Raw genomic sequence first — 15,277 nt, forward strand, 5'->3', positions numbered from 1 at the left:
TCCAAATGGCACCTTATTCCCTATGTAGTGCGCAATTTTATTTTTGTACCTTTCGTGATATCCAATTGGTAGTTAGTTTTGTCGCATTGCTGCAACTCCCGTGCGGACTTGGGAGAGGCGAAGGTCGAGAGCCTTGCGTACTCCGAAACACGACCTCGCTCACCCAAACTGCTTCTTGACACTGCTCGCTTAACCCGGAAGCCATCCACACCAATGTGTCGGAGGAAACGCTGTACAGCTGGCGACCGAAGTCGGCGTGCATCCTCCCGGCCTCCACAAGGAGGCGCTAGAGCTTGATGGGAAAAGGACATCCCATCCGGCCAAACGCTCCGTAACCTGGATGGCGCTGGGCCAATTGTCGCTATAGGTCGAACCCGGATCTGTAGTGATTCCTCTAGCACTGGGATGCAGTGCCTTCGACCACTGCTCCACTCGGGAGGCCCCGTAGTGCACTACTTTGAGCAGGGCCTATAGGGAACAACCGTATTGGCATTATTCCATGGGTAATTAATGGGAAGGGAATTACACTGCAATTACACAGTATACTACTTTTAATTGACTTGTTAATTCTATAATATATGCAAACACAAGTAATTGTGTGCAAGATTTGTACGTTTTGCATTACTCCATGTACGTACTTCCCTGTTGCGTAAGAACATTACAATCTCATCTCTACAGTCTCATAATTGAGGCACAGCCAGCCAAAGAGTGGGTGAAGAGAGAAACGAGGGATGGTGTTCATATCATGCATCTCTCTGTTTTCCCTCTAGCTGAGACCAAGATCTGCTTCAAGTACTATCACGGCGTCAGTGGAGCCCTGAGAGCCACCACCCCCTGCATCACTGTGAAGAACCCTGGAGTCCTGGTGTGTCTGCCTGTGTGTTTATGGTTTGTTGTGTGTGTGTGTGGTGTCTGTGTGTGTTTTACATTCAACTTCTCTGTGTCTCTCAGGGAGAAGGTCAAAGTGAGGGGCAGTCATCCACAGATCATCCTCGCAAACTAATCAGCTTTACTTTGACAGGTGAGGTGTGGTTTGGTTAAAACCAGGAAGATGTCCTCATTGACTCTGACTTAGAAAAGGTGCCCTCTATAGTTTGGATTTAAATGATTTAATAGAAGAGCGTCAAAGTTTTCCATTATCGATTAACTCGTTATTACAATCTACTACTACTTCTTTATTTGACCTTCTTATTCCTCCTTACATGTGTTATTCCCACTTGAAAATAAGTTCCAACTTTGCATTGCTCCTAACATCTGACATGCAAGCAGTTATACAGTCAGCCTCAATCGTTGACTAAAGTTTCTTCCAATTGGCCTCGAGCACGGATTTCTATCACAAAAGTAGAACCGAATGAATGTGTATGTATGTCATCCTTCCCTTGCAATAAACCTCTGACAACTAGTGGAAAAGCCAAAGTTTCTGCAACTCTTCGTTTGCAATACGAGTTCAAATGGTAAGCTGCTCTTTGGTTTCCCTGGCTTGTGACATTAACAATTGGACTTGGGCAAAACTGCAGTTGCAGATAAAAGCCTTTATTGAAACGGCTTGACGTGTCCATTTTGGAAGGTTAAATAACAAGGTAATGTAGTGGGTCCCCCCCCACACACACCTTCCATGTAGTCTTATTCGTTGTGAGCTAAAAAGCTAAACTGATCCTGGGTCAGCACTCCTACTCGGAGACTCTTGACATATACAGCCCCTGATTTAATGACGGTCTTCCTCTGTGTAGATATGCATGCGGTGGGGCTGAAGAAGGGAATGTTCTTCAACCCGGATCCCTACCTGAAGATGTCCATCCACCCTGGGAAGAGAAGTGGCTTCCCCACCTTCAGCCACCACGGACAGGAGAGACGCTCTGCCATCATCGCCAATACCACCAACCCTAAGTGGCGCGGAGAGGTGATCTATATACATGCATGTACACACACACGCGTACACACGTGCACAGACATGCACACAAACGTGCACACTCACTCCACTCATAGATCACTGGTTCACTCACTAGATGTGTTCCCTATTATTTACAATATTGTAACGATTAAACGTTTGAAATCAATATGGCTGAAGAGTCAAGCGAAATATAGAGTTCATGGGAAGCCGAGCGAGCCTTCCCCGCTAGGCTTCTCCTTGCTCAGATTGTCATGGTGTTGCACTTAAATTGGTGCTAATCCTCTGCTCACCGCAAATCACTTTAACTTAGAAAGGTCAGATGGTGCTTCGCTAACAGTCTGTTTCTCCCTCTCTCTGTAGAAATACACTTTTGTAGCACTGATGACAGACATTCTGAACATCGAGGTGAAGGACAAGTTTGCCAAAAGTCGACCAATCATCAAACGCTTCCTTGGTCAGCTGACCATTCCTGTGCAGAGGCTGATTGAGAAAATACCTGGGTAGGTAACCTGGAAAACTGGCAAACACACACACACACACACACACACACACACACACACAAAATGTGCTTTAAAATAAACAAACAATTTATACACACTCAAAGACATACGTGTTTTTAATGATGCTCATTTAGACCCATGCTCATAATTATTGATTGCTCTCTATACTTTATCATTGCGTGTTAACTATAGTTGAGTAATTGCATTTGGTTGTTTGTTTGTCTGTCCGTCTATCCTCAGTCTCCAGCCTCTGAGCTTCTCTCTGTGTCGACGGTTGCCCACTGAGCACGTGAGTGGCCAGATGCAGTTCAGGGTGGAGCTCACATCCACTGGACCTGACGGTGAGGGCCATTGCCTGTAATTTATTGTGTTTGTAAACAACAATACCTAATTGAAGTACACACTGCTGAATTGTAATGGAATAAAAAGGTATTACAAAATTATGAATCTTGATCTCGTTCATGCTCAGGGGCCTCTCCGGACTCTATCATCGGTGTGCCCAATAACGGGGCCCCTGGGACTCCATCAGATGACGAGGATCTGCCCCACCTTCTCCCGGGGGTGGTTACTGGAGGCCCCTCCCCTACTGGCTCCCTGGGCTCACAGAGGTCCTGGGAAGGCGGGGCCACAGCCTATCCAGTCCCAGACTACAGGGACTTTAGCGGTACAGAGGGCAGAACCACCGAGGGTGAATCCTACTCTGGCCCTCTACGGTTGCAGAGGTCCCTGAGCGAAGGCCTGGATGCCATCGAGGCCCCCAAGGGCCCCGGAGAGAGGCCCCTGGGCGCCGCTTCACCGAAGCTGCGCTCTAGCTTTCCCACTCACACACGTCTCAGTGCCATGCTGCACATTGACTCAGACGAAGATGAGGAGCGCTCGGGGCCCACTGACATTTACCCGGTGCCCGGGTCCCCCCTGCTGCTCAACGGGGGTCCCGAGGGGCCTGAAGAAGAAGACGTTGTCCCAGAGCTACAGCAGGATCCTGACCCTGAGCAGCTGGAACCCAGGGTGGTGGGAGATGAACAGCTGATAGTAACGGGGGAAGATTGTGCCCCTGGTGGTGAATCCAATGTGGCCCCTGAGTTAGACCTGGCCCTCGACTTCGAGGACTCCTCAGAGCCTGATGTTTTCTCGGAGGTGGAGGAAGTTCCTTTCTTCTCAGAGGCGCTGTCCCAGAGTCTTTTGGCTGTGGGCCTGGAGGGGCCAGAGGAGGGCCAGGGGCCTGCTGACAACCCCTCGTCGCCGATTGACACCTGCTCCATGGCAATGGCCCCACAGACAGTCTTCTCTTCCTCAGAGAGTTGCCCAATCACAATGTCCACGGCTGAGGTGAGTGACTGGTGGTTAAGTGAGTAGATCATACCCGTGGTTAAAGGTTCTCTATGCAATACATAAAAAAGCCTATAATATATCTGTAGTAGTAAGTCAAGGAACAATCACGGAAACCCAGAACTAAAATCTTGCGTGATTGTGTCAGATGCTCGATTAAATTCGACACGTTAGAAAATATGCTAGAATGAGGAGTGGAAGCAGGGCGGTAGCTCTCTTTGCAAGTTACAGGCAATTCTATGGGCCAAATGTCCCCTCCCCATCTGATATTCGAAAGATTGATGAAATATCGGATCAAAGTTTCGCGTTAGACGTCCGTCTGTTGACAGATGCTAGGATACCAGTTATGCGTGTCTGTCCATGAGACATTTAGTAAAGGAACAATTCAGGATTTAAAGCTATAAAGTTGCTTGCTCACTGAGTGGTCTTCCTGTTTCAGGATTGGTTCTCATTCTGAGGTTGAAAACAGAGCTAATACAACCCTACATCAAACAATGTTTCTAGCCAGGACCTTACCTTGTTTCAGAAAACCGAATCCTCACAAAGTAAGGTATCAAAAATAAAAAAGCTGCGGTTCTAAAAGAATTAACCACAACCCGCCATTGGGTCCTACCCAGAGATGTGGTTAGTGGTTAAAAAAAGGTGGGTGAACAAGAATGCCTTTCGAGATGATGCCGGCAGGTAGCGCAAATACTAACAATGTCATTTTAGTGTTATAGGCGCACGAACGTTATTCACCAAACCAAATAAGGTGTGTTAACATAATTTATTAATGCTCCACTACATCCCTGGTCCTGACCCATCATTTGGGAAACACTGTTCTGACCTCATTGAGCCCTCATGTTGCAGGAGGCAGAGGAGAGGGCAGTAGCTGCCATTGACCCAGGGGGAGACTCATTCACTGGCACTCCACCCACCCACCAGCACGTAGACGACGAGGGGGGCGGGCATACGTCAGCCAATGAGGTTGAAGGAGACGCTCCGTCTGCCAATGCGCTGGAGCCAGGGGAGGAGATTAGTGAGCGGATGTGGAGCTTACAGGTATCTGGGGATGTTCCCCAGGATGAGGAGGAGGGGGAGGAGCCAAGACCCGCAGGGGTGGCCGTATCTGTTGATTCAGATGCAGTTGCCATGGAGGCAGATGGAGAAGACGGTGTGTAACTACCACTTTTAAAATAATTTCTTTATGCTTTATTTTGCAGTCTAATATTTACCTTGTAGTATCTTAGAAATTACATGATGTAATTATAACTACATTATATTACCATTTTGCTTCCGTGGGATTCATCAAAGCATCCACGTATACCCCTACTTAAAATTATTATTAAATATGATTAATTAATCCAGTCATGTAGAAACTAATAGTGAATTACCATAACTATAAAAAGGCTCATGTGCTCTTTTCCTGAATGTATCCTCAGGTGCTCAAGTGAACGGTCACCCGGTGCACTGCCTCCCCTCAGTGCGCCATGACATTCACCGTTACCAACGAGTGGATGAACCGTTACCTCCTAGTAAGTGTCTGTCTGTACATACTATATCTGTATGTATTTGAGGTGAAGGAAGATGACAAAAAGAAGAGAAAGAAGGCTGCTTATTACAATGTGTATATTTGGCTCCATAGAGGGGGCTTCTTTGTATTTGTGCCTTAATGGCTTCTTTGACTATTACTTCTATAAGTATGTAGACAAACTGAAAGGGTGCATACTGCCACCTGGAGTGTGTTGTCTGAACATGTATAAAACCAATGTTGGAAATTTACTGCCACATGCAGTTATGGAATGTTTTCTGAGGAGTATAATTCATTGGCTGATCCTTTCCTTATGACCTGCATATCTACTTCAAAATGGTGACAGTTCTCAATGGCACTGCCCATGCTAAAACACGCTTTGTGTCATTAGAGCTGTCTATCTAAATCTATGACTTGTCCTACATTTCTAACTGCTATATACACAATGGTATACTATTTGATATACTGTATTTTTATGCTATTCGAGGTGTCATGGTTCTGTCAGAATGCATCTGCATGTCAACCATGTGTGAATTTAGTTTGACTGTTGTTGTATCCCAAATGGCACCCTATTCCCTACGGGCTTTGGTCAAAAGTAGTGCACTATAAAGGAACTAGGGTGCCATTTGGGACATTACCTCTGTCTCATGTTAAGTGTGTGTTTGCGAATGTAAAGCCATGTGTTTGTTCTCCTCAGACTGGGAGGCGAGGATCGATAGTCACGGTCGTATTTTCTTTGTCGATCACGTGAACCGTACCACCACGTGGCAGCGCCCCACCGGACCCCCCGCTCCCCAGGGCCTGACCCGCTCCAGCTCCATCCAACAGATGGAGCAGCTCAACCGCAGGTCTGTAATCATGTAGAGGCGCACACACACACGTACATACACACCATGCGCTCATACACTCGCACACATATATGTACGTACATATACGTACTCACACCTTCTCTCTCCCTCACACTCAGGTGAACACACACTTTTGTAACTTCAATCCTCTACATTTCCTCTCTCTCCTTAACCCTTCACACCCTTTCCTCTTTTTCTCACACTGTCCTTCTTTCCCTCTTTATCTATTTCTGTCTGTCAGATATCAGAGCATCAGGAGGACGATGACCAGTGAGAGGTCTGAGGAGAACACAGTTGACCTCCCGCCAGAGCCCACAGAGAGTGACTTTCTGCCCCAGACCATCCCTGGTGTGCTTGTACACTAACATTCATACACACACGCACTGACAACACACACAAGGTATGCACACATACTGTATGTGTGCGCATACAAGCGCACGCACAGACACACACACACACACCCTTTCCAACATATATTTACCTATAACAGTTTTTGTTTTGTCTGTTGTAGAGTACAGGAGAGAGAGCGCAGTGGGTCACTCCAGCTCTCGGTCGCGTCTCTCTCTGCTGCTCCAGTCCCCAAGTGCAAAGTTCCTGTGCAGCACAGACTTCTTCACCGTGCTGCATTCTAACCCTGTGAGTCTGGCTGCACAGGCGCTCAACTCTCACCTTTCACCTTCTTATGGATCACCTTTGGTCCCTCAAGGTCACCCTTACCATGTCATATGTCTCAGTAGTTGATAATGATCTGCAAAGGTGTTTATGGTAAGGAAAGAGCTTCTTGGAGTGAACTGCTCTTTTCTCGTTTACTTCAAATGTTGCCTTCATCAGGTTAATTGATATATAAATACGAGCCATGCTACCTGGGTTTTCATTCATCATTCTCCCTTAATGTGTTTGCTCAAAGTAATAACCCCATTTACAGAAGAGCCCAGCATTTACTGTCCCTCTTTTGATGTCCTCATCAGTCTGTTCCCCCCCTCCCTCCCCAGAGTGCCTACAGCATGTTTACGAGCAACACCTGCCTGAAGCACATGATCAGTAAGGTGCGTCGGGATGCCCACCACTATGAGCGTTACCAGCACAATCGGGACCTGGTGGCCTTCCTCAACATGTTCACCAACAGCCAGCTGGAGCTACCCAGGGGCTGGGAGATGAAGCACGACCAGACCGGCAAGGTCTGGACCAGTGTGTGGGGGGTAGGGGTGTGTGTGAAATGGGGTTGGGTGTAAGAGCAGGGCGTGTGTGGATATACAGTACCAGTCAAGAGTTTGGACACCTACTCATTCCAGGGTTTTTATTTACTTGTATTACTTGTATTATATTGTAGAATAATAGTGAAGACATCAAAGCTATGAAATAACACATATGGAATCATGTAGCAACCCCCCCCAAAAAGTGTTAAACAAATCAATATATTTTAGATTCTTCAAAGTAGACACCCTTTTCCTTGATGATAGTTTTGCGCACACTTGGCATTCTCTCAACCAGCCTCATGAGGTCGTCACCTGAAAAACATTGCAATTAACGTGTGCCTTGTTAAAAGTTAATTTGTGGAATTTCTTCACTTCCTAATGCATTTGAGCCAATCAGTTGTGTTGTGACAAGGTAGGGGTGGTATGTAGAAGATGGCCCTATTTGGTAAAAGACCAAGTCCATATTATGGCAGGAACTGCTCAAATAAGCAAAGTCAAATAGTCAAATCAAATTTTGTTGGTACATCACATACACGTGATTAGCAGATGTATTGCGGGTGTAGCGAAATGCTTGTGCTTCTAGCTCCGACAGTGCAGTGATATCTAACAAATTACACAAAATATACCCAATGCACACAAATCTAAGTAGGAATTAATTAAGGCTATATACATTTGGATGAGCGATGTCAGAGCGGAACGGACTAATATTCAGTAGAATAGTATAGAAAACAATATATACATATGAGTAATGCAAGATATGTAAACAATAAGTGAATGAGATACCTTAGAATAGTATAGAAAACAGTATATACATATGAGATGAGTAATTCCAGATATGTAAACATTATTAAAGTGACTAGTGTTCTATTCCTTAAAATGGCCAGTGATTTCTAGTCTATGCCTATAGGCAACAGCCTCTAATGTGCTAGTGATGGCTGTTTAACAGTCTGATGGCCTTGAGATGGAAGATGTTTTTCAGTCTCACGGTCCCAGCTTTTATGCACCTGTACTGACCTCACCTTCTGGATGATAGTGGGGTGAACAGGGAGTGGCTCGGGTGTCCTTGAGGAACTTTTTGGTCTTCCTGTGACATTGGGTCCTGGAGGGTGGGTATTTTGCCCCCGGTAATGTGCTGGGCAGACCATACCACCCTCTGGAGAGCCTTGCGGTTGTGGGCATTGCAGTTGCCGTACCAGGCGGTGATACAGCCCGACAGGATACTTTCAATTGTGCATCTGTAAATGTTTGAGGGTTTTAGGTGACAAGCCAAATTTCTTTAGCCTCCTGAGGTTGAAGAGGCTGTTGCGTCTTCACCACACTGACTGTGTGGGTGGACCATTTCAGTTTGTCAGGGATGTTTACGCCAAGGAACTTGAAGCTTTCCACCTTCTCCATTGCAGTCCCGTCGATGTAGAAAAGGGAGTGCTCCCTCTGCTGTTTCCTGAAGTCCACGATCATCTTGCTTTGTTGACGTTGAGTGAGTGGCTGTTTTCCAGGCACCACACTCCCAGAGCCCTCACATATTCCCTGTAGGCTGTCTTGTCATTGTTGGTAATCAAGCCTACTACTGTTGTCGTGTGCAAACCTTATGATTGAGTTGGAGGCGTGCTTGGCCACACAGTCATGGGTGAACAGGGAGTACAGGAGGGGGCTGAGCATGCACCCTTGTGGGGCCCCAGTGTTGAGGATCAGCAGAGTGGAGGTGATGTTTCCTACCTAGGTTCAGGACCCAGTTGCACAGAGGGGTTCAGACCCAGGGCCGCTAGCTTAATGATGAGCTTGGAGGGTACTATGGTGTTGAATGCTGAGCTATAGTCAATAAACAGCATTCTTACCTAGGTATTCCTCTTGTCCAGATGGGATAGGGCAGTGTGCAGAGTGATGGTGATTGCATCGTCTGTGGATCTATTGGGGCGGTAAGCAAATTGAAGTGGGTGTAGGGTGGCAAGTAGGGTGGAGGTGATATAATCCTTGACTAGTCTCTGAAAGCACTTCATGATGACAGAGGTGAGTGCTATGGGGCGATAGTCATTAAGTTTCCTTTGCCTTCTTGGGTACAGGAACAATGGTGGCCATCTTGAAGCATGTGAGGACAGCAGACTGGGATTGAGAGAGATTGAATATGTCTGTTTAAATGTTTTACTCTCATCTGCCACAGAGAAGCCCACAGCCCTTTGTAGCGGGCCACGTCGGTGGCACTGTTATCCTCAAAGCGTGTGAAGAATGTGTTTAGCCTATCCAGAAGCGAGACGTCGGTTTCGGCGATGTGGCTGGTTTTCCTATTGTAGTTTGTGGTTGTCTGTAGTCCCTGCTACATACGTCTCGGGTCTGAGCCATTAAATTGCGACTCCACTTTATCTCTATACTAACATTTAGTTTGTTTGGTTGCCTTGCGGAGTGAATAACTACACTGTTTATATTCTGCCATATTACCTATCGCCTTGCCATGGTTAAATGCGGTGGTTCACGCTTTCAGTTTTGCATGAATGCTACCATCTATCCACAGTTCTGGTTAGGGTAGGTTTTAATAGTCAGTGGGTACTACATCTCCTATACAATTCCTTATAAACTCAGTCTCCGTATATGCGTCTAGATTATTTTCTCACAAGCTACCTGGAACATATCCCAGTCCACTTGATCAAAACAATCCTGAAGCATATATTCCGATTGGTCAGACCAGCGTTGAATAGTACGAAGCATGGGTACTTCCTGTTTGAGTTTCTGCCTATAGGACTGGAGGAGCAAGATGGAGATGTGGACTGATTTGCCGTAAGAAGGGCGGGGGAGGGCCTTTTAAGCATTCAGGAAGTTTGAATAGCAATGTTTGAGTCTTAGTAGCTCAGGTAGGACAGTCAGCATGTTGATAGAACCTTGGCAGCCTTGTCCTCAGATTTGCTTTGTTAAAATCCTCAGCTACAATAAATGCAGCCTCGGGTTATGTGGTTTCCAGTTTGCATAAAGTCCAGTGAAGTTCTTTGAGGGCCGTCGAGGTTTCGGTTTGAGGTGGGATGTAAATGGCCATGGCGATGACGGAGGAGAATTCTCTTGGGAGATAATATGGTCAACATTTAATCGTGAGGTATTCTAGGTTGGGTGAACAAAAGGACTTGAGTTCCTGTATGTTCCTAGAATTACACCATGAGTCATTAATCATGAAACACACCCCACTGCCCTTCTGCTTCCCAAATATATTTATTCCTGTCTGTGCGATGTACTGAGAATCCTGCTGGCTTTACGGACTCCGACAGTGTCCCGAGAGAACCATGTTTCCGTTAATCACAGTACGCAATGTTTCTCTGGATATAAATCCTTGCTCTAAGCTCAACTTTTTTTTAATCCAAAGACCGAACATTAGCGAGTTAAATACTCAGAAGTGGTGGATGGTGTGCTCGCCTCCTAGGTCAAACCAGCAGGCCGCGTCGAGTGCCTCTCTTCCGCCGGTGACGTTCTGTGTCGGCCTCTGGAATAAGTTAAATTGCTCTGGGGAGAGTGAACAAAGGATCTGCTCCAGGGAAGTCTGGTAGTTCTGGTGAGTCGGCACTCTAATATCCAATAGTTCTTCCCGGCTGTATGTAATGACAACATTTCCTGAGCTAATAATGTAAAGATAGTACATAAACGAAATACTGCGTTTTCCTAAGAGCTAGTCGCGATGCTGCCATCTCCATCAATGCCATCTTTGTCGAGCCGTCCATCATTACTTTGAGACATGAAGGTCAGTCAATCCGGAACATTTCAAGACCTTTGACATTTTCTTCAAGTGCAGTCGCAAAAACCATCAAGCTCTATGATGAAACTGGCTCTCATTAGGACTGCCAAAGGAAAGGAAGACCCATAGTTACCTCTGCTGCAGAGGATAACTTCATTAGAGTTGCCAGCCTCTTTGCAGCCCAAATAAATTCTTCAGATTTCATCTCAACATCAACTGTTCAAAGGAGACTGCGTGAATCAGGCCTTCATGGTTGAATTGCTGCAAAGAAACCACTACTAAAGGACACCAGTAAGACCAGACTTGCTTGGTTCAAAAAACACGAGCAATGGACATTAGACTCGTGGAAATCTGTCCTTTTGGTCCAGATTTGACATTTTTGGTTCCCACTGCCGTGTCTTTGTGAGATGCCGAGTAGGTGAACAGATGATCTCCACATGTTTGGTTCCCACTGCGAAGCATGGAGGTGTGGGGGTGCTTTGCTGGTGACACTGATTTATTTAGAATTCAAGGCACCCTTAACGAGCATGGCTACCACAGCATTCTGCAGCGATACACCATCACCATCCACCATCTGGTTTAGGCTTAGTGGGGCCGTCATTTGTTTTTCTACAGGACAATGACCCAACACACCTCCAGGCTGTGTAAGGGCTATTTGACCAAGGAGAGTGATGGAGTGCTGCATCAGATGACCTGGCCTCCACAATCATCCGACCTCAACCCAATTGAGATAGTTTGGGATCAGTTGGATTGCAGAATGAAGGAAACGCAGCCAACAAGTGCCCTACATATGTGGGAACTCCTTCAAGACTGTTGGAAAAGCATTCCAGGGGATTCTGGTTGAGAGAATCCCAAGAGTGTGCAAAGCTGTCACCAAGGCAAACGGTAAAAATAAATAACCCTTGAATGAGTAGGTGTGTCCAAACTTCTGACTGGAACTGTATGTACAGTACACCTTTATAAACTGTAGTTTGTTTATCTATCTTAATGTAAGTGGCTGGCTGTGTGTCTCCACAGCCCTTCTTTGTGGATCACAACTGTCGCTCCACAACCTTCATCGACCCGCGGCTCCCCCTCCAGAGTGCACACTCAACTAGCCTGCTGGCCCACCGACAGCACCTTAACCGCCAACGCAGCCACAGCGCAGGCGAGGTGAGACTACTGCTAAATTCCCTTAGGCCAGAGATCAGCACTAAGACTTTACACAAGCTGCTTTAACAAGACCAATATCAATCATAATGCTTATTGTAAAACCTATAATGCAGGTTAATGGAATTGACTAAAATGTGTGTCCCCTTATGTTGCAGGTGGTAGATGACATGCGACACTCCAGCCCACCTGTCGTGCCCTGCCCCTCCAGCACCTTCAGTGGGTCCACTCGCAATCAGGACCTGGTGCCTGTGGGTGAGTACACTGGTATATATATAAATATATAAACATACACACACACATACACACACGCCAGCACATGCAGTTGCAGACCCAGGCATGTTGATATTGACACAGGTCTCTCCCCAGCCTACAACGACAAGATTGTGGCGTTTCTACGGCAACCCAACATAATTGAGATCCTGCAGGAGAGGCAGCCAGAGCTCGTCAGGAACCACTCACTCAAGTAGGTCACCCCAATCACCATGGGAACCCTTTAACCAGATATTTAACCTTAAATCCTAACCCTCTATGTGTATTATGTTTGTGCCATACAGCAGTATCACAAATGTTAACCTGTGTGTGTCTGCAGGGAAAGGTTACAGTTCATTCGCAGTGAGGGTGTTTCTGGGCTTGCTCGTCTCTCTAGCGATGCTGATCTAGTAATTTTGCTCAGGTGTGTCTTCAGGGGGTTAATGTCTGTTTGTGATTAGTGTGTGTTTGTGTGTGCGAGATGGTATTGCATGTGTGTGTGTGACTGTATGTTTGTGAGTATTGTGTTTGTTAGTGTGCTTGTGATAAGTGTGTGTGTTATTAAGCACCCCTCTCTCCCTCAGCCTGTTTGAAGAGGAGGTTATGTCCTATGTGCCACCTCATGCCTTACTGCACCCCAGCTACTGCTCCTCCCCTCAGAGCTCCCCCGGTGAGAACACACATGCAAAGCCGCGTGCGCACACACTCTCTCCTCATGCCTTTTCTTCCCATAGCTTTGCTTCTAATCCAAACTATCCATCCTAACCAGGGCAAGACAGTGAGATTAAGCCTTGAGCCGTAGAAGTTGCTTTAGCACTCTCAATCAGTAAAGTGAAGTGTTTCATATGAACTAATTATATTCTAATGAAAGTTGTAATAATGAGATACACGATTTTCTGATGAACTTTATTCTATTTTTCATCTTCCTCCTCTGCTCTTACTTTTCTGCCCCCCTCTCAGGTACTCAGCGGGCGAATGCACGCGCCCCTGCCCCTTACAAACGTGACTTTGAGGCCAAACTGAGAAACTTCTATCGCAAGCTGGAGACGAAAGGCTATGGCCAGGGACCTGGGAAAGTCAAGTGAGTACTGTCGCTGTTTGACGACGTATTTCAACAGGTTGAGAGAACAGCTAAATATCAGCCGTATCCTGTATTGCTTAATCTTAACCTGTGTGTATGTGTGGTGTGCACGTTTGTGACTGTCTGTGTGTTTCTCCTTCCAGATTGATCATTCGTAGAGATCACCTATTGGAGGATGCCTTCAATCAGATAATGTGCTACTCCCGCAAAGATCTGCAGAGGAGTAAGCTCTACGTCAGCTTTGTGGGCGAGGAAGGGTGAGTGTTTGGGTTTAGGTATATCATATATGCTACACATTTCCTTTATGTTTGCTCATATGCATCGGTTGGTATGTCAAGGTCGGATAGGTGGGTGCTAATATTTGTCCTGTGTTTTACAAGTGTGTTGGTGTCAAATGGAAATGTGTTTTTTTGCATTTCCCAACTCCCCCTGAGACACCTTCGGCGAGTGGGGTCACGGCCAGGGATCAGGCATTATTGACGTTGACCCTGGAGCAATTAGGGTTAAGTGCCTTGCTCAAGGGCAGATTGACAGATCGCCTTGTCGGCTCTGGGATTCGAACCAGCAACCTTTCCATTGCTGGCCCAACGCTCTAAACTCTAGCCCACCGCTGTGTAAGTTGTGTATTTTCCATAATCTTAATATATGGTTTACAAAAGTGTGTTGTGTGTCTCATAGGCTGGACTACAGCGGCCCCTCGAGGGAGTTCTTCTTCCTGGTGTCGAGGGAGCTGTTTAACCCTTACTACGGCCTGTTTGAGTACTCCGCCAACGACACCTACACTGTGCAGATCAGCCCCATGTCTGCCTTCGTGGACAACCATCACGAGTGGTGAGTGACAAGTTTACATTACAATGATATGGATGGTGAGTGGGTGGATGGATATAGGAAGACAGACATACATGCTGGACAGACCTACTGTAGGTAAAATAAAGAACAAAGACACAAAAACCCATAACATCGGACTTGTCATCATAAACACACTGCACTGTACACCTAGCAGTGATGTTGCTCTGTGTTCCAGGTTCCGTTTCAGTGGGCGTATCCTGGGCCTGGCTCTGATCCACCAGTATCTGCTGGATGCCTTCTTTACCCGCCCGTTCTACAAGGGCCTGCTGCGCATGTGAGTGTCTCAATCAGGCCCCCAGCCAGCAGCTGGCTAGGGCTCCTATTGTCATGAACACGCATTGTTAATAGGTTTTGGTAACACAACCACCATGTCAAATAGCGAGTTATGCTTTAACGTAAAATATTTTATACAAAACTACTGACCTGGTGGAAGGTGAACCGACAGAAGTTGATTAAATGGATTTGGCATTAATTATTCAGTTACCATGCTTTTATTAAGTGGTTGATATACACTCTGGATAAGCACATTCTAAATGACTGAAATGTAAGACTTATTAGTAGTAGAGTTAGGAGTTCAAACTTTGACCTCTATTTACCCTTGTTCTCCTTGTTGACCTTTGACCTCTGCAGCCCGTGTGACCTGAGTGACCTGGAGTTCCTGGATGAGGAGTTTCACCAGAGTTTACAGTGGATGAAGGACAATGACATCGAGGACATGCTGGACCTCACCTTTACCGTCAACGAGGAAGTCTTTGGACAGGTGTGTGTATGCATGATTGTTTTAATGAATATATTGTATGCATCTTCAATGGTTTTTAGACTAAATACACTGCCCTGCATTTGATATTTGACTGTTTGTTGCAATGTGCTGTACTTGTGGCTGAATCCTAACTTCTACTTAAGTCACATTTTTGCTTAGTCATGCATTGATGTCAATGGGAAGGTAGGATTCACCTATCAGTC

General features: G+C 46.1%; 1 protein-coding gene and 1 long non-coding RNA gene across 4 annotated transcripts in view; one reads left to right on the plus strand and one right to left on the minus strand.

The window, feature by feature from the left end:
- Window positions 1-15,277, minus strand: part of LOC149984610 (uncharacterized) — a 755,830-nt gene that overhangs the window by 211,634 nt on the left and 528,919 nt on the right. The gene's annotated exons all lie outside the window — the stretch shown is intronic.
- The window catches only part of LOC110519981 (E3 ubiquitin-protein ligase HECW2), a 66,926-nt gene that overhangs the window by 20,798 nt on the left and 30,851 nt on the right, over window positions 1-15,277 (plus strand). For all 3 annotated transcript variants that reach the window (XM_036974118.2, XM_036974119.2, XM_090229555.1), the window contains exons 4-25: window positions 771-865; window positions 952-1,021; window positions 1,731-1,900; window positions 2,252-2,391; window positions 2,632-2,732; window positions 2,861-3,720; window positions 4,570-4,873; window positions 5,142-5,234; window positions 5,928-6,078; window positions 6,320-6,426; window positions 6,590-6,714; window positions 7,071-7,256; window positions 12,001-12,135; window positions 12,291-12,387; window positions 12,502-12,598; window positions 12,725-12,808; window positions 12,969-13,054; window positions 13,345-13,465; window positions 13,609-13,722; window positions 14,144-14,296; window positions 14,490-14,588; window positions 14,945-15,074. In XM_036974118.2, coding sequence (XP_036830013.1) covers window positions 771-865; window positions 952-1,021; window positions 1,731-1,900; window positions 2,252-2,391; window positions 2,632-2,732; window positions 2,861-3,720; window positions 4,570-4,873; window positions 5,142-5,234; window positions 5,928-6,078; window positions 6,320-6,426; window positions 6,590-6,714; window positions 7,071-7,256; window positions 12,001-12,135; window positions 12,291-12,387; window positions 12,502-12,598; window positions 12,725-12,808; window positions 12,969-13,054; window positions 13,345-13,465; window positions 13,609-13,722; window positions 14,144-14,296; window positions 14,490-14,588; window positions 14,945-15,074 — 3,518 coding nt within the window. The remainder of the gene's footprint in view (window positions 1-770; window positions 866-951; window positions 1,022-1,730; window positions 1,901-2,251; window positions 2,392-2,631; window positions 2,733-2,860; window positions 3,721-4,569; window positions 4,874-5,141; window positions 5,235-5,927; window positions 6,079-6,319; window positions 6,427-6,589; window positions 6,715-7,070; window positions 7,257-12,000; window positions 12,136-12,290; window positions 12,388-12,501; window positions 12,599-12,724; window positions 12,809-12,968; window positions 13,055-13,344; window positions 13,466-13,608; window positions 13,723-14,143; window positions 14,297-14,489; window positions 14,589-14,944; window positions 15,075-15,277) is intronic.

Source organism: Oncorhynchus mykiss, chromosome 3, assembly GCF_057628025.1.
Source record: "Oncorhynchus mykiss isolate SJ-2025 chromosome 3, ASM5762802v1, whole genome shotgun sequence".
In the NCBI taxonomy this organism is placed as follows: Eukaryota; Metazoa; Chordata; class Actinopteri; order Salmoniformes; family Salmonidae; genus Oncorhynchus; species Oncorhynchus mykiss.